Raw genomic sequence first — 17701 nt, 5'->3', positions numbered from 1 at the left:
ATTCACGAGTCCGAGGTGTTGGCGAATGCAGACTGGCAGCTGCTGCGTGTGGTGCTTGGCTAAAAACCCGTACTTAAGATAATGGTAGAGCTGCAGCGACACGGCGTCCGGGTTGCGCGCGCCTCGCCGCCGCTGTTCGGACGTCAGCATCCTCAGTAGGCTCGCCACGATGTCCTCTCCGAACTGCTCCCACTCGCATGGATCATTGCCGTAGTAGCGACACAACTGGTTAGGGAGCGACTGCATGCTACTCGACCCCTCAAACTTTTGAATGGAAGTACCGTAAAGCAAACCAGCAACACCACGTGCACTAATCTGTCGTTTTGATTGGTTAACTTTTCTTCTGTGCGATAAATTGATTTGCTGAGCTATAGGTCGAAGGAGACCCGTAAGAAATCTCTGGTAGTGAAAGGGTTAAAGTTGAGCATCTCCGACGTGCTGATGCTTTGCAGGAGAACATGGGACTCGCTCATAGAGCTGTCCCGTACAATGTAGACCACTTATTTAGTTGCAGAATAAGGGGGATTGTCTCCCCCGCCAGGGACCACCAGTCCTCACTCCGTCTGTTGACTGCTAATACACAAGCACCTCCGGGCATCCTTCCTCCTCCAAGACCTCTTCCCTCGGCACCTTCACGCGGTCCTCCGCTGTTATATTCCTCGGCTATTCCTTCCTCTAACATGTCCGATCCAAATCCTTAACACAGCACAATTCTCGCAAGTAGGCAAAGACAAGCTTATCAGATAACCATCTCCTATCGGGTTTAAACGGCGCTTGTGTCTGAATGGCGTTCTGCGACTGTTTCCCGTCCCGCCCCGTCTTGCTCTAGCGTTGCTCTCCTCGAAATGACGAGGACCTGGTCGTTTAAAGTGGAGCGATTCCCACGGTGTTTTTTGACGGCTCAAATCGGACCAAATCCCAAATTTGGTTAGAAATATGCAGAAAAGGGTCATTCATCAGTCTGGGAGCCAATCCCCCCGTCCACCAAATTTTATTCCCGTCCTTTCTCGGAATTTAGTAAATGCTGCTGGAACTGCTCCAGTTTGTCCAGGATATCTTAAGAAGATGCATACTTAACCCCTTGGTTCCCAACGTCGTAAGTTACGACTTAACAAATCACAACAATAGGAATTGGCTCGAAAACGATGACCCGATACTTTAATCAAGTGTATTCTCAACAAAAAAATATAAGCAGGCAGAGGTCATTTGGGACATTCTAGAAACAGGCCAGGGATGCAGGCGGGGTGCAACTGCGCGCCGCGCGTCTGCCATTCCAGAATTTGACCGATGGGCCGCACCCGGTTGAGCGGTCGGCGTGAGCCAGAAGCCGCAGCCGCGACTGAAGCGAGGGAGATTGACTTCAAGCATTTATGGCGTCAACTGCGCGCGGTCGGCTGGACGTCGAAACGCCCATCAGGCATCTCTACTGACTGGACGTATGTGAAACCAGGCGCGCTAAGTGACGGCGTCGTGGGTGTCGACGTCTTCCTGGGTGAAGAGGCTGTGGTTACCTACGTTATCGAGTCAGGCCTCTTGGACGTCAGCGACGAGAGCGCGAACGGCACGACAGAAACCGACAGTGCGGTCGACGCGATCACCGCGGATAGTGCGGGCGGCGGAGTGAACGATATGAGGCAGATGTGGAGATCAAGGACGTGGTCACCGTGTCGCAGATCGACACGAGCGTGCAGCTTTCACGGCGAGCTTTAGACGCACTCTTCGGCTCCCCAACCGCTAGCGACGCAGATGCCAGTGTCACGAATAGCCAGCAACGACCGCTGGAGCTATCGCAAGGTGCAGTGGTGAGAACATTTGATATTACTCCATCCGCCATACATAATGGTGAGTCGCAACGCGATAGCATTGGTGGTGCTACCCAGCTGCTATATATTTCAGAGGCATCAGTTGTTGAGAGCTCGGATACCGAGAACACACCGGCAAGACCAAGCATCAGTCGGCGGGAAATACCGCCCCGGGGGAAGCGAGACGTGAACTATCAAGACGACAACGAAGACGAGAACGACTACGAGAACTTGAGCTCCGAAGACAGCGAGGATGGAGATGCTGCAGACGTCGATGACGATGACATCGCACGCCCACGCCAGAATGACGATGACGACTGTTTGTCAGAAGCTGATGCTGTACTGATGGACGAGGCATTCATTGCATCAATCGGGCAAGGAGACGACGACGCGCTTAGCCGTGCTGCGCTACGCGATCGGCGATCGGCACTGAGAACAATGGAGTGGTCACCCGTATCGTCAGCATTTGAGACTTCGAGAGAGGCCTATCGTGGTCTCGCTGAGGAAGGAGCGGGACCTGTGCCGAAGCTGCGGAGTCTGTGCCATTCGGCGATTCAAACGTTCTTTTATTTTGTGCCAAAAGTCACTCTGGGTCTCGATATGTGACGAAACCAACCGCTACTGCAGCCAGCAAGTCGCCGCAAGAGCAGTGCGAATACGGTCTAAGCAGCGCGAACGTTCAGATAGCACGAGAGAGACACTGAAGCAGATAAGGCGACGGCTGCGAGTGAAACCAGCGTATGAGACTCACGAACTGCTTCACGTGGTTGGGTTGATTGTATCCCACATGCTTTGCCCTCAGCAGCGTCGATTCGCGAACCATTGGTCAATGACCGAAGATGGCGCCATTCCTGCTGGCACATTCGGTCGATTCATGGCACGAAATCGTTACCAGGACATTCTACGTGACCTACACTTTGTCAACAACGAGGCTGCGCGATTGCGCGACAAGTTGTGGAAGCTGCGTCCTGTAGTCGACAAGATACAAGAGCGTTTCCTTGCGGGGTGGACGCTCCCTAGTGTTTGTTTTTTTTTTCTTTTGATGAAGGCGTCCTTCCTGCGACGTCTAAGCGAAACACGACGAGAATGTTTATGCCGGACAAGCCGCATCGCTACGGGACTAAAATGTTCATGACATGCGACTCCAAAACAGCGTACTGTCATCGGTGCGTGGAGCTTTTGTACGTCGTAAGTTATGGCTTTGATTCGTGACAGGGAATTGGTTGGTCATAACTATTGAGATTTGAGGTATACGTTGGCAAGCGTGATGTCGGAGATACACAAGCGGACGCAGTTGACCACAAGATTGGTGCAGCTGCTGTGATCCGAAACCTCAAGGTGGTCCTGGCCAACAACCGACTCGCCTACCACGCAGCCGTCGTTGACCGCTTTTATTCTTCCATCCCCCTCGCCGTTGAGCTGCTGACAATGTCCGTGTACATCGCGGCGACCATCATGACAAATCGCCTCGGCTTCAACCACAATGTTCGGGAGACTCGACGCACTAGACCAAGCTTCATTCCACGCGGTTCGTTCACGTTCTCGCGCTCGGTGGCTGTCCCATCCATGGTGGTGTTTCACTGGTGGGATCGAAAGCCCGTACACTACCTGTGCACGGGCTCGGCGATGGCTGAGTCCACCATCAAGCGCAACGTCAAGCAGGTCGGGCCGATCACAGTCCCGTGTCCAAGCGCAGTAAATGACTACCGGATAGCGGAGGTAACACCGGTATTGTGGTCTTTGTAGACCGCTTCAGCAAGATGGTACATCTTGCTGCGGTGTCAGCAGAGGTGACCGCGAAGCAGACGGCCCGTCTGCTCGTCGACATGGTGTTCAAACACCATGGCATGCCGTCCGACATCGTGTCGGACAGAGACCCGCGCTTCACAGCGCATCTGTGGCAAGAAGTGTTTACACTTCTTGGGAGCCAGCTTTCAATGTCGACTGCGGATCATCCGCAGACGGACGGTCAAACCGAGCCCGTGAATCGCGTGCTCGTCAATATTGTGAAGAGCTACGCTCACTCGTTACAATACTTGAACAAGTGCTTATTGATGGCAGAGTTTGCCATTGATCTGTCTTCCTCGACTTCCACTTCAGTTTTGTGGAGAAAAATGGAAACTGACATTGATCTCTCGTCTTCTCGGGGGCGAGCTCCGCTGGCCCCCACATGCACACTCACTACTCAATGGCTACAAACTAGATACTTCGAAGTACTTTGCAACCTAGGTACACCATGAGTGCTCCTCTGGGTGTGGGTACAACCCAGATCATTTCCCCCCTCGACGACGGCCGCGACCAACTTGGCGAATTTCAGTTGTCACAATTGGGTCCTTCGGTGCCAATATCGTCCACAAACGGCGTGCCAAAGAGTTTTGCGGAGAGGAAACAACGTATTGGCGAACAAGATGAGGAACATCTTCGTACATCACGGCCGCTGGTTCCCATGAAGCTTCGTCAGGGTCGAGGCCAATCCACTGGACAAAAATCTCCCACTGATGAGAGACTTGACCCAGTCGGCACTCCAGCAATTTATCAACCAAATGTCCTCCTTCGCCATGTAGAGCGTGCGCTAGCAGATCTTCAGTAACGCCACGCTCAGAGTCCCGATAAAACTTAAGTCGCGATGCGTGACGAACCACGATGCCGTAAGGTGCGCACAGATCTTGCACCACGAACGTATAATCGTTGAGGTAGCGCACGATTCGCTTCGGACCACGCCACAAAAGCGCTACTTTGCTGCCGCCTTTGACTGCTGAAGCTGCCGGCACAAAATCGCCAATTGCGAATCTTGCCATCCGCACTCCGGGTTTGTTCGCTCTGCGACCACGTGCTTGGGCATTTTGCGCGACGATGTCTCTGAACTTTGCTGCTGAATAGCATCCAAAGCTGTGCGAACCTCTCGCAGGTATTGTTGCTGTTGCTCTTCGATCCAGGAAAGAGAACAATTCTCTGCAAAAGTAGGCGGGAGGATAGCATTCAGTTGCGACGACCCTGGTAATCCAGTAAAAGCTGTAATTGGCGCGATTGCCCCGAGTCGGTCCGAGGGCATGCCATTCAGCGCTGCTTGCACGAGTGGTAGAAGGGTCGGCCACTGTTTAATTTGCAACTTTAGCTCACTGGCCATGGCCTTCAGACTGCGCAGCAGCAAACGGTTCACGACTTCAACTGAGCCATTTGCCCATGGAGAGTATGCCGTGACAAAGTGGTGGTGTGCTCCTAGTATATGGCGCAACCTGTCTATCACGTCGCTGGTGAAATGAGGGCCTTGATCTGAAACCCAGGTGGGAACAACACAGAATCGCTTAAACCAGTCGATCAAGCTTTGGTACGCGAATTCTGACGTAGCTCTCGCGCACTCAATAAGTTCAACATACCCGCTCATGTTATCCTTGAGGACGAGCACGTAATCAGTCGAGTGTTCACTTCGAGGCAGTGAAAGAAAATCGAAATGAAGAACTTCGTTGGGTTTAGTGGCTCGTAATGTTTCACCGTAAGGTCGAGGCACTTTTTTTCCTTGTGTGCTGAGGCAATGTATGCAACCCGCCACAAACGACGCCATATCGGTGGAGAGGGTATCCCACATGAAAGTATCACTCAGGATCGAAGTCGATGCATCCACGCCGCGATGACCACTAGCTCCTGCATGCGATATCACGCACAGACGCTGCTGCAAATCGGTCTCATCGTCCGGAATCCAAATTCGGTTATCATTGTCCGTGAATGTACCACGAGAATCGTCCCAGCGAATGTTGCTTTTCGCTTGGCGTGAAAGAGCAGCTTTCTGCAAACGAACAATGTCCTCGTAGGTTGGCCACTCAAACTCAGAGTTTTGGAGAGGAGACACTTGATCGATGATAGCGAGCTGACGCATGCGAACCGACCTCGAAGCGCCCAAAGGAGCACCCCACCTCGATAATAAATCACCCCACACGTTATCTTCGCCACGGATGTTCTCAATTTCGTACTGAAAACAGGTGAGCGACATCGACCAGCGTTGCAGCTTGTCTGCTTGATAGCGCTGCATGTTGTTGTCCATAGCGTAAGGGTTGAAAATGTAAACAAGGTTACGATGGTCAGTCAGTAGACGGAATCCTCGTGGCCGTAGGAGCAAATATTCCAGTCTTTTGCACGACTCCACCAGAGCAACTCAGTGCATGCCTCGACCGGGCATACACCGTTCTGCGCGAATGCCATGCGGAATCCACGTCTACCGAGTTTACTCGGAGTGACGGCTCCCACTTTAAGTGGGGGAGGATCTACGACTGCAACACAGCAGCCGCAGAAAACCACTGGCACTTGCACAGTGTCAGCTGCAACAACGAGCAAAACGCATACGTCTGCTCAGGGCGTAGACTCCTCCACCAACAAGGGCGAAGACCACGGGTCTGCGCAGGGCGCAGACACCGCGAAGAACTACGCAGAGGCCAGGCCTCGAGCGGAGAGCGAGTTGAACGAGATCAGCTCGGATGCGATCGACTTCATCCATCGCAGACAAGCCGTAATTCGGTTTGTCCAAGACGTGATTGCAACTTCTGTGGATAGATAGAATCTGAATGCCGATAATGTTGGCAGGGGCAACACAAATAAATTCAAGGTGAGTTCGTTGGTTTTGTTATCTACTTAAAACCTGCCTAAACATGCAGTTTCCGATCTCGGAGCAAGTAAGCTTGCTCCGCGCCTTATCGGGCCATTCACGGTGATGGCACGCCACGGTAACGTATACACGCTAGACATACCGTCTAGCATGCGGCTCCACCCGACATTTTATGTCGGGCGGTTAAAGCCATACCTCCAGCACGAGCCACATGGCTCGTCTGACCCGAAGAGACAGACTCGGCAGGGGAAACCCTCCTCTCCAGCGCGTAGTCGCGCTGTAGCAGTAAATACAGTCGGGCCTACAGCCCGACCAGCACGTTCAAGGCTGTCTGGGAGACCGCCACAGCCGGGACACGATGGTACAGAGCGGCAACCTCTGCGCTCTGAAGGTACTCCACGACCATGTGACGGTCGTGGAGCGACACGAGATGTTGGTCAACACGGCGTTGACCATCGGGGCGTGTTTCCACCACCTCCGCCACCGCTGCGAGACGCACGCGAAGAAATTCGCTGGATCGTCCAGCGAATTGTTGATCATAGGAAAACAATCCGAGGTCTGGATTGTTTTCGCATTCGCTGGAGAGGTTTCCCTCCCCAGCACGACACATGGGAACCACGGAACGTCCTGATGGAAGACGTTCCGGTCATGGTGAAGGAATACGAAATCCAACACGCACTACCAGCAAGAAGGTAGTGCGAGCGCTGTAGTAATCTACAACGCCTGACGACTCGCGTGCTAGATAATTAGCACCAAAATCATTGAAGCTTTCAGGTATACATATAATATACCTGTTGTGGTCGCGGTTGCTAATACGCACCGCCACCTGGACGGACAGTGCGCACGGCGCACGGACACCAGCCTCCACCGCAACAGCGTGGAGTTGATAATACTTGCCTCGCTTCGAGAAGGACTCGAAGTGCTTTGGCGCTTGCTTACCCGATCACGGTAAGCAACAGAAATTCGCTTAGAGATGTCGACGCACAGACGTGGTCGACATCGAAGAATCGTACACAGACACTGTGTTGTCTGTCCCCGTGGTAGCGGCGCACCTCGTGCTACAGCGCATGGTACTCAGCAACAGAGAGTTTACACTCTGCTGCAATGGCAGTATTCAGCTTCGTCGTGCTCATTGCGGATGAGCACGGAAACCCCCAGCACAAACAATTGACAAGCAGTCCATATTAATTGACGTGTCGAGACCGACACGTCTAAGCTTAACGGGGGGATGGTGTAACGGGGTTGCCCACACAAGTGACAACAGTCACTTTTGGTTTAACAGATAAATATCTGTTAAAGGTTTTAGATACTTCCTCACATTGGTGTAAGTCACACCAATGGATAAATTGAAGTGAGCCACCACAAAGAGTGGTCCACACCTACCCAAAGACCCTATTGGTTGAAAGCAGCATCTTTCTACCAATTAGAGACGTGCATATTGGTGGGCCAGCCGCTGTCAACCCCTTTCATAGATGATAAACAGTTTTAGCAGATTCAGGAGGAAGATCAATTTACAATCAATATAGTTCTCATTTTACCTTAAACTAACTACTTGGTGTTTTATTTGATTTATATTATCCTTGTGTACTCAAGTATAATTAATTCAAATTATTAATAAACTCCTACGCTTCATCATACACGTAGCGCGACGTGTAAGCTAAAGTAGTGAGCCAAAGTGAGCCCACTACAATGGCACATAATCCACTGAGTGGAGGCTGTGGATCGAGCAGCACTTCGCTGGGTGCCGGTCGAGACACCGGAGCTCTTCCAGAGCTGAATGAGGTGACAACACCTGGCGCCGGTAGAGGCGCGAATTTGAAGGTCTCTTCGCGACGGACCACGTCGGCGAAGAGGCGGCAGCGGCGCCGTGCGCTGGCTGCGAGGCGCAAGGCGTCTGAACTCGCACGAGTCGGGAATGGTGTGTTGAGCGGCATGGCTCCACGCGAGAGCGAGCAGCTCTACACACTTGTGAATGGGGTGACGGGCGACGTCGACGGGAACATCAGTCTCGACGCCCTGCCCGCGTTTGAGGGTCTCTTGGAGCAGGACGAGATGTCCTTGGCCGAGTTCAGTGAGGCCTTGAAGGCTGGTGAATTGGCCGAGGTGGTTGTGATACGGCCTGAAGAAGAATCAAACTCGTCCTCGCTTCTTGATGAAGCTATCCTCGAGGACACTAAAAACGCGCTGAATGCGCGTAGCGGGTCCGCGGTCCTGAAGGACCCTTCGGATCCCTTCTACCAGGTGGTAAAGGAGTACCAGGATGTGGTCTCCAAGGACCCGCCCTCGGGGCTCCCTCCGGATCGAGGTGTGCGTCACGAGATTGACCTTGTTCCCGGAACGAAATACTGCGCGACGAGGCAGTGGCCTTTTACAAACGGAGCAGTGTGACGTCGTTAACGCGTTATTTCGTGCGAAGCACGAGGCATGCGTGGTGCGCGAGAGCAAGTCTCCGCACTCCACGCCCACCTTCTGTGTCAGAAAGCCGAATGGCAAGTGGCGCATCGTGCATGCTTTTAACAAGCTCAACGCCGCGCTCAGAGGCCGATCCCGAGGAGGGATGTCCTCCAGAACAACATGGTGGGCTGCACGATGTACAGTGCGCTCGACTTGGTCGATGGATATTATCAACTGCTCATGCGAGCAAGTGACATCCCTCTCACGGCTGTGAGAACTCCGAGCGGGATGCTCTGGGAGTGGTTGGTCATGTCCCAGGGGTTGTCGAACGCGCCGGGGACGTTCAACCGTCTGGTGGCGCAGTTGTTCCAGCCCCATCGGGCGTACGCACAAACGTACTTTGACGATATCTTCGTCCACAGTCGTGCAGAGCAGGGGGAAAACTGACGTGGAGAACCACGTGAAGCACCTGCGAGCGGTGCTCGAGCGCATGCGCACAAATAAGTTGTACGCTAACAGTGATAAGTGCATCTTCGGCGCAGAAGAGATACCCTTCTTGGGGTGCTTCATTGGGAAGCAAGGCCTGCGGGCCGACCCAGTCAAGGTTAAGGCAATTGTTGACTGGCCGGTTCCCATGAACCAGAAGGATCTTCGCAAGTGGCTTTGTCTCACCAATTACTTGCACAATTATAGCGAGAACTACGCTGAGATGGCTCGGCCATTGTCTAATCTTCTGAAGAAGGTTACAGACTGGCGTTGGGACGCCGGGCATCAAGAGGCGTTCGAGGCGATTAAAGCTAGCCTGCTTCATGCGCCTATTTTGGCTTTGCCAGACCCCGCTCGTCAGTTTAGTGTCGTCTGTGACGCTTCGGACTTCGCCATCGGCTGTGCCCTGCTTCAAACAAATGCCAAGGGGCGCGAGCGCGTGGTCGCGTTTGAGTCTCGCCAGCTCAAGGCTACTGAGAAGAACTACCCAGTTCGTGACAATGAGCTACTTGCAATGAAGTATGCGCTCGTCAAATTCAGGGTCCACCTGTTGGGCTCTCAGCCGTTCGTGGTCTACACGGATGACGCGTCGTTACGCAATGCGACTCAGTCGCCTCACTTCTCGCAGAGAATGGCCAGGTGGCTGTCCTTCTTTGCGAGTACAACTTCGGGGTGAAGTATAAACCAGGCAGGCAGAATGTCCTCGCGGACGCGCTGTCGCGCAGGCCGGACTATGAGCTCGCTCACGTCACGATGGTGACTTCGTCACTACCGGATCTAATCCGAGCGGCTTACGCCAAGGATAACACTTGTGTCGCGGTATTGAAGGCTCTGGGAGCAAGGAGTTTGAAAGCTCGGACATTGGGTTGTCGGCGCGGCTGCGCGCGCAGTTACATCGTTATACTCACGATGTTGGCCTGTTGTTTCACAACACGGGCCCCGAGGACACGCCCCGCGTGGTCATCCCTCATGATGAGGACTTGAAGTATCGCAGCCTCTATGAGGCACATGATACCCCGCTGGGTGGCCATCTTGGTCGCGAGAAGACTTACAGCTCGGTGAGCACCCACTATTGGTGGCCGAAGTTGTACAAGTGGACGAGCACTTATGTGCGCACGTGTGAGACGTGTCAATGGGTGCAGTCATCGCCTCATGCGGCGGCGCCGCTGGCAAGCTTGCCGGTACCTTCTGAGTGCTGGCGCTCCATGAGCATGAACTTCGTGTTTGGCCTGCCAGCCGACAAGGCGGGCAACACTGGAGTCGTGGTCGTCTTCGTCGACCGGTTAAGCAAGATGGCTCATATCGCGGCTGTGCCGGATACGATTGATGCTAAAGGCACAGCAACGCTGTTCTTAGATCGCGTGTTTCGGCAACACGGACTCCCGGAGTCGATTGTCTCGGACCGAGACCCCCGATTTACGGGACACTTCTGGAGCGCGGTCTTTGCAGTGCTTGGCACCAAGCTAGACATGTCCACGGCGGACCATCCGCAGACCGACGGTCAGACGGAGCGCGTGAATCGCGTCGTGGAGGACACTCTCCGCATCATTTGTGCTGAATGGCCGAAGTGTTGGAGCGCTATGCTTCCACTCGTCGAGTTTGCGTTGAGCAACGCTGGCCATGCATCCACCGGCTATACGCCGTTTTACGTTAACGGTCTGCCCCCCCCCCCCCCCCCCCCCCGAGTCCCTTTGACGCCACCACGCTGTGGTTCTGGGCTTGGTGGGGGAGAGATGGCCGACCTAGCCGATCGGCTTGCTGATGTCAGCCCGGCCACTGTTCGTAAACAGGTTGATGAGTTCCTGTCAACACGTCTAAGTGTCTTACGGCACGTGCGTGACGCAATGGCTGAGAGCCAAGACAAACAAAAGGAAAATTTGGATGCCAGGGGCAGAGGAAATGTTGAAAGTTATGAGGTCGGGAATCTGGTGTTGCTAAATGCAAAGAACCTACCCACACATGCAGTTTCGGCTGTCTTCAAGACGAAGTTGCGTTCTCGCTTCATCGGACCATTCAAGGTCGCGGCCAAATTGGCTGGGGGCGGCACTGAGTGTACCAACTCAGGGCATCGCAGTAGGGATCTTGGTTAGAGACGGGCTCCGACTAGGTCATAGATGTCGTTAGCCAAGACGTTAAGTGACATCAATGTACCTCAATGACAAAAACAAAAACAAGGTCGCGGCCAAACGGGGCCTGGCGTACACGCTCAACCTTCCCAAGAAGATGCGCACACACCCGGTGTTTTACGTGGGCTTGCGCAAGCGATATCACGATCCGAGCCAAGTTAGCGCGGAAGCGCTGGCTCCGACGAGGGCAGCGCCCGCTACTGGGGTGTCGGACGGACTGGGGCCCCGCGTATCATCGTCACCAGTAGCTCAATCTGGCCACGAAGACGGACGTTCTCAGAACGGAGCTCTGCGACCGAGCGTTCCAGTCCGGCCAAGCGCTGGTCCTGTGGACCCTCGAGGTCGCCAATTCGACGCTCCACATCGAGCAGGCCATCGTCGAACCGGGCGAACTGCACTCTCACCTAGTTCGGGAACGAGTGGGCCGAACGGCTCTCGTAGTCCAGATCGGACAGGCGCTGGCGCAGCACGCGCGGATCCAGCGGCGGCTCGTCGTCCTCCTGCGCTGCTCGACGAGCATGGGGAGCTCCATTACCACGTGGAACGACTTCTGAAGTGGCGTCGTCACCGGGGTCATACCCAATATCTTGTGAAGTGGAGAGGGGAGCCTCCGTCCTGGGAGTACGAGGTACCCCTGTGGCAGGACTGCCCGGAAGCCGTTGACGCTTTTGACCGTGAGCACCTGCGCCGCTCAACGAGCTCGCGGTCGCCTCGCGCTTCTCGGCGCTAGACAGAGACAACGACACGTCAGAACGAGCGCTCGAGTGGGACGCGTGAGCTGAAGCCAAGGGCATAGATCTCGGTGTGTTGCGCGGGGCATCTGAAACAGTACGAGTGGCGCCTGAGGCGCGAGGCCTTTGGCCTGAATGACGATTTTGACGGGCCTTCTTCTTCGCCCACATGAAGCGGAGGCGCCGTTCGAGATAAACATCTTGCTTCTTAAAGCTTGCTCGAAGAGCATCAATCGACGACAAGTGGCGGGCGGATGCAGCCCAGGCCGTGAACTTGCCATCATCCTCGACCTCGGTTTCACCAGGGAGCAGAACCATGGGTATCCGATCCACCATCGGAACGGAGTGCAATACTCCGACGGAGCCGTTGTCTGTGGTGTCAAGTGACGTTGCCGCAGCGCAATGCGCGTATTGATCTCGGCCTCGGTCGATGCTGAAGGCCCGATCGCGTAGGAACCCAGCAGGCCTTTGGCCATTTCGTTCGTGACCTCTGCGGAATCCTCCCGGCTCCTATAGACATAGCCTCGACGGGAACCAACGAGGGGTAAGGCCTCAGGGACGTGTGAGCGCCGTGGCGCGTTGCGCTCTTCCAATTCCCGGTCCTGGGCCTCGTCCAGCGGATTCGTAATGACGCTGGGATCAACATGATCGTCGTTGTCATCGCCATACCTCGAGGACAGAGGTGGCGCGCTGCGCAGGGCGTCCATACGAGCGACAGCGCTAGCGACGGATCTGTGACTGCTTGGGTCGGCGACCCTGAGTTCAGGAATGAATGTCGCGGCGGCGAGGGCGGGCGCGCCGAGGACTCCAGGCTGTGGGCGCCCTTTGGCGAACCGTCGCCTTTGTTCGACGAGTCGTAGTCGACCTCACCCTCTTCTTTATCGCTGAGCTGGCCGTCAGGGCGGTGCACACCACGCGACGTCTGCTCGCCGGTATGGCTTGAGCTTCGCTTGGACATCACTGTCAGTCCGTGCTTGCGGAGGTGCGCGGCACGAAACTCGGCTACGGAGGGCCTGTGGGGAATGGTGACCGCAGCGGTCCCGGATGGGCTGGGCGCAGACAAGGAGACAGGCTCGGCTGTGGGGCTTGGCCCTGGCGACGAAGCGCGTGTGCGCGGTGACTTGGGCTGACGGTCTGACGACCCGAGCGCGGCTTGGATGCGTGTGCGCGTGGCACAGCGAAAGCTATAATAAAGCTCAAGGAGCACGTCGGCCTCGATGCGAAGTGACTTCGACGGGAGGAACGCGAGTGAGGATTCGGTGAGTTCGCCGTTTTGATGGGGGAGAGTGTAACGGGGTTACACGAGGGGTTACCCTTTTGGTGTAGCTTACACAAGGGTTACCCCTGGATGATGTACGGCCGCGGGCCAACCATTAGGAATGAACTACAGTAAGCGCGCCCACTTCCGGTACTGGTATGAAGTGATATCCCGGATAAATAGATGCGATCTATTTGGAAAGGTTTATTGTTACAAAACTTTGGCGGGCGTTTTGGCGCGAACTACTGCACACCAACCATTGCCGTAGAGCATCCGCACAGCCAACCTTTAGCAGGTTTTCATTACAGAAATAACACAGAGCGACACAAGCAGAAGCACGCCATGGGGGCCTGGATAAAAATACATCAGAAGCGAGGTCTGATCGAGAAGGCAACCGACTGCCCCACGATGTCACAAGCGGCGCTCGCAGCATGGGTTAAAGCGCACTACAAACTCAAGCGCTCGCCAGCCCAGTCGACCGTCTCGGACATACTCAAGAAGGCCGCGTTGATCATGAGCAAGGACTACGGTGATGGCAACCGCCGCAAGCCCGTGAAGGTGACCTCGGCGGAGCTGGAGACGCGACTGTGGGCGTGGATCCAAGCGGTGGAGGCTCACAACGTCTGTCTGTCCCGCGAGCTGATAAGGATGAAAGCAAGAGACATTCAGCGTGAGCTGTGTGACGCGTGGGAGCTGGGGTTTTCCGACGGCTGGCTTACTGCATTTGAACGGAGGCATCGCCTTCGCTACCGTAATCGGCCCGGCGAGGCCGGATCCGCTGACCCCGCCGCCGTGGCCCAAGGACGTCAACGCCTCCAAGAAATCACGGATCTCTGCCCTCCTAAGGACATCTACAATATGGACGAGACGGGGCTTTGCTATGCAATGGCCCCGGCTCGGTCTATTTGTACGAAACGGGCGCGAGGGGTCAAGAAGAAGAAGACCCGTATTACGCTTGCTTTCACGGCCAACGCTGACGGCACGGACGCGCTACCGGTGTTGTTTCTGGCCGCGCCAAGCAGCCCCGTTGCTTTGAGAAGTGCTCTGCTGAAAGCCTCGGCTTCTCATACCGGGCCAACGCAAAGGCCTGGATGACAGGACCGATTTTTCGTGAATGGCTACATAATTTGGATCGGGAAATGCGAGCAGCAGGGCGTCATATCCTGCTGCTACTAGATAACGCGTCTTCTCATAAGACGGGCGATCTGGTGTGTACAAACGTTCGCGTGGAGTTCCTACCGCCGAGTACAACTACCTTCTTGCAACCCATGGACGCCGGCATCATTGCACTGTTGAAGCGGGCGTACAGGAGAAGGCAGCTTCTCTGGGTGTACGAAAAGGTCAAGGACGTGAAGAAGCTGAAGAAGGAGTCCTACGCCGTCGATCAGTTGCAGGCAATGAGGTGGAGCAAGGAGATTTGGCAAGAGCTGCAGGGTAAGTCGGCCATAGAAAACTGCTTCCGACATACTGGTATTGTTTTTAACGGTGTAGACGAAAGGTGCGGCGATTCCAATGGCACTACTTACGACGAAGACGTCAACGTAGAAGATATTATAATTCGTGCTTCGCAATTGAGCTTATAATATATATATTACGTGTGCTTCATTGCGGTCCCTTTAAAATAAAATTGCAAATCTTGGGAAATGGTCGGACCTCGTTACCGGAAGTGAGAGCTTTTACTGTAGAGCTAGTTATAGCTGATAGTGAAGTGTAGATACTTCCACCTTAGGCGGCGAAGCCGAAGTAAAGAAGTTAGTACAGTTTGCCTTTTGCAAGGAAGTCTTTGTGACTTGTTCTGAGCGGGTCCTCGGATAGGACCCTGCTGGACTCTCGGAGTCGTTAAACCTTCCTCTGTGCAAGGAGCTACGGCAGCCCCGCTGCAAGTGGGCAAGGCTTGGTTTTAACCTGCCACTACAAATACGTAGCTAGATAATACAGGACTTTTCACTGTGCTCAAGCACGTATGAAATTTTCTCAACATCTATATATTCATGCATCACGTACCGCTGCACGAAGCCCAACATGACTGCTGTCGTTTCGAACTCGATTATACACAGCTACTAGCAGCTTTCTCCCGGCTGCAAGAGCTCGTGCTCCAAGATTTCATCGAGCGATATCCGCCTGACTGGGTCGATTATCAGCATCTTCGAAACCAGCCCCACGATCGATGCCGACAACCTATCCGTCAATTTCCAGGATTCAAATACTGTTGCAACCGCGCTCTCTTCCAGCGCCACAAATGCCTTGCTCTGTCGAGACGCGACCGAGACAAGCGGAGAGCCTGTGAGCAGGATGAACCACATGACGCCGAGCGACCAGATATCGGCCTTCACGGGGTCGTACTCGTCGCCCGCCACCACCTCCGGTGCCATGTAGTACTGTTTGCCGACGGGCCCCACGCACCGAGTGCCGACACCGACAGACAGTCCGAAGTCCGAGATCTTGCTCACTCCGTTGTGTCATGTCGATAAGATGGGACGCTGGTCGATGGAAGTTGGCTGGGTGCTTGGTAGGAAATTGTGGCGAGCAGACAGGCAGAGTGAGGGCTAAGGTGCACCGCGCCTGCGTCGCTGTTCTTCCTTCGTAGTCAACAGTAATACAACAAGGAGAAGAAGCTGGCGGGTACCCCTTTCTGTGCGTGAAGGAAAGGGTTTAGTGACTCGAGCCGAACGGACGTGGACGTAAAGACGCTGCAGCGTGGATTTCCATCGCCGTTTCGGATCCCGTACGGTTTCAGTGCGGCCTTCCCTTCCCAAGCATTTCCGAGTGCTGGTCCGCCGAACTAACATTTATCGCCCTTGTCCCTTCAATCTCGCTGCGGCGGGAGACTCACACCTTGCTAACTCCTGCAGTCGGGCGCTGATCGCGGGGGCTATCGACGCCAGTGTTTCAACCCCGGGTTGGCAGTACTTGCTTGCACTGGGGGCAAAACGTCAGGCCCCGACTGAGAAACTCGTCTGCGAAGATGCGTGGTGACTCAACGGAAGGGCCCTGCGTACCAGATACTCACTCGGACAAGCGAGTGCTGCAAAGGCCGCAAGCACTGTTCTATCAGCCATCGCTGGCCTGTACCATCTGCGGGTTACGACGGTTCCGCTTGTATGCAGATCCGTTTACGCGTGTGTCGGATGGGAGAGATCACTTGAAGATTTATCAGTTGGTCGGCTGGGCCACAGTGTCGAGATGGTGCTTGGCTGTCCGTTCATTTCTAAAAGGGCGCAAGCGAGTGCGGATCTCCTTGTGAACTATGCAGATTGGTAGCAACTCGGCGCGTGATCCTTCAGCTCCGTTAACTACCGACGAGGAAGTATTTCTCGATGTGCCGACTCCCAATCCCAATAAGTGGGGGCTGTCTTTCATCTTGAACGCTGCCACGACTGAGACTGACACCGAAGCAGGCACTGCAGCGGTTCAAGATGAGAAGAGACGCCGGCGCATGTGCCGAGTGAGAGGCTGTACGAACTACATCGTCCAGATGGACCGGTGCTGCCGTCATGGGGTAAGCCTTGTGATGATGATGGCTTATGGAAGATGAACGATAGATGACTTCGAGCCCCCGCGTGCTGCGAGATCAGGGCGCAAAGCAATGCCTCGTGGACGGGTGTTCGACAGGTGCAAAGCATCACGGTTTGCTGGAAACACGGTGAGTGTCTGCTATTTCAAGCAGTTGACGAGCGAGCACTTTCACTCATCAAGCTCTGTATAGGTAGCTGCATCGAGTGCTCGATCGACGGGTGCTCTAAGAAGGCGAAGGCGCGGGGTCGCTGCTGGTCGCATGGCGGTGGAACCAAGTGTCAGCACCCGGATTGCTTGAAGGTGACCATCTCGAAGGGCTTTTGCTGGGCCCACGGTGGAGGGAAGCGCTGCAAGATTGCAGGCTGCATCAAGCCAGCGTTCGAGCGCACACAAAACTACTGCGAGTGGCACTTCAGCCAGCTTTTAGACAGCGAGTCCGTCTTCAGGATTTCTCACAGTCAAGCTCCTTAGCACCCGCCGACTGGTGTAGCAAATGGATTAGTTCAGTATGGTGGTTCTGAAGCAAGCCATCACGCACTGCAACACGTTCTTTGGCCCAAGCGTAAGCTCCACCAGAACAGTTGTGTGTCATTCGTTGCCGCTGCGCCTGCTGCTATTACTTGAATCCGAAGAAAAGCGCTCGAGTCACCGAATTGTTTTCATTTCGTTTCGTGTTCGTTGTAAGGTACGTTTTTAAGCTAGCTAGCTAACGACCAAGAAAGAAGTCACCAAGTTAGCATGCTTGCTGCCTTAGAGTGCGTTCGCCTATGGATATTGTCTGCCACCTTGGT

The 17701-nt window shown here is 54.6% G+C and overlaps 2 protein-coding genes across 2 annotated transcripts; both read left to right on the top strand.

Moving 5' to 3' along the window:
• Positions 1–13802: 13802 nt before the first annotated feature.
• IUM83_18711 (Eukaryotic peptide chain release factor GTP-binding subunit) lies at positions 13803–14489 on the top strand (the record flags this gene model as incomplete). Its single annotated transcript, XM_067943721.1, has 1 exon — positions 13803–14489. One exon carries the CDS (start codon positions 13803–13805, stop codon positions 14487–14489), a length of 687 nt encoding a protein of 228 aa, XP_067780080.1.
• A 173-nt stretch (positions 14490–14662) lies between these two features.
• Positions 14663–17104, top strand: IUM83_18710 (CENPB protein Homeodomainlike; the record flags this gene model as incomplete). The annotated part of the gene is made up of 3 exons (XM_067943720.1): positions 14663–14828; positions 17007–17037; positions 17101–17104. 3 exons carry the CDS (start codon positions 14663–14665, stop codon positions 17102–17104), a joined length of 201 nt encoding a protein of 66 aa, XP_067780081.1.
• Positions 17105–17701: the final 597 nt, after the last annotated feature.

Source organism: Phytophthora cinnamomi (genome assembly GCF_018691715.1).
Source record: "Phytophthora cinnamomi strain GKB4 chromosome Unknown Contig129, whole genome shotgun sequence".
Classification (NCBI taxonomy): domain Eukaryota; phylum Oomycota; class Peronosporomycetes; order Peronosporales; family Peronosporaceae; genus Phytophthora; species Phytophthora cinnamomi.
The sequence above is the reverse complement of the archived record's forward strand: the minus strand, read 5'-3'. Positions and strand labels throughout refer to the sequence as shown.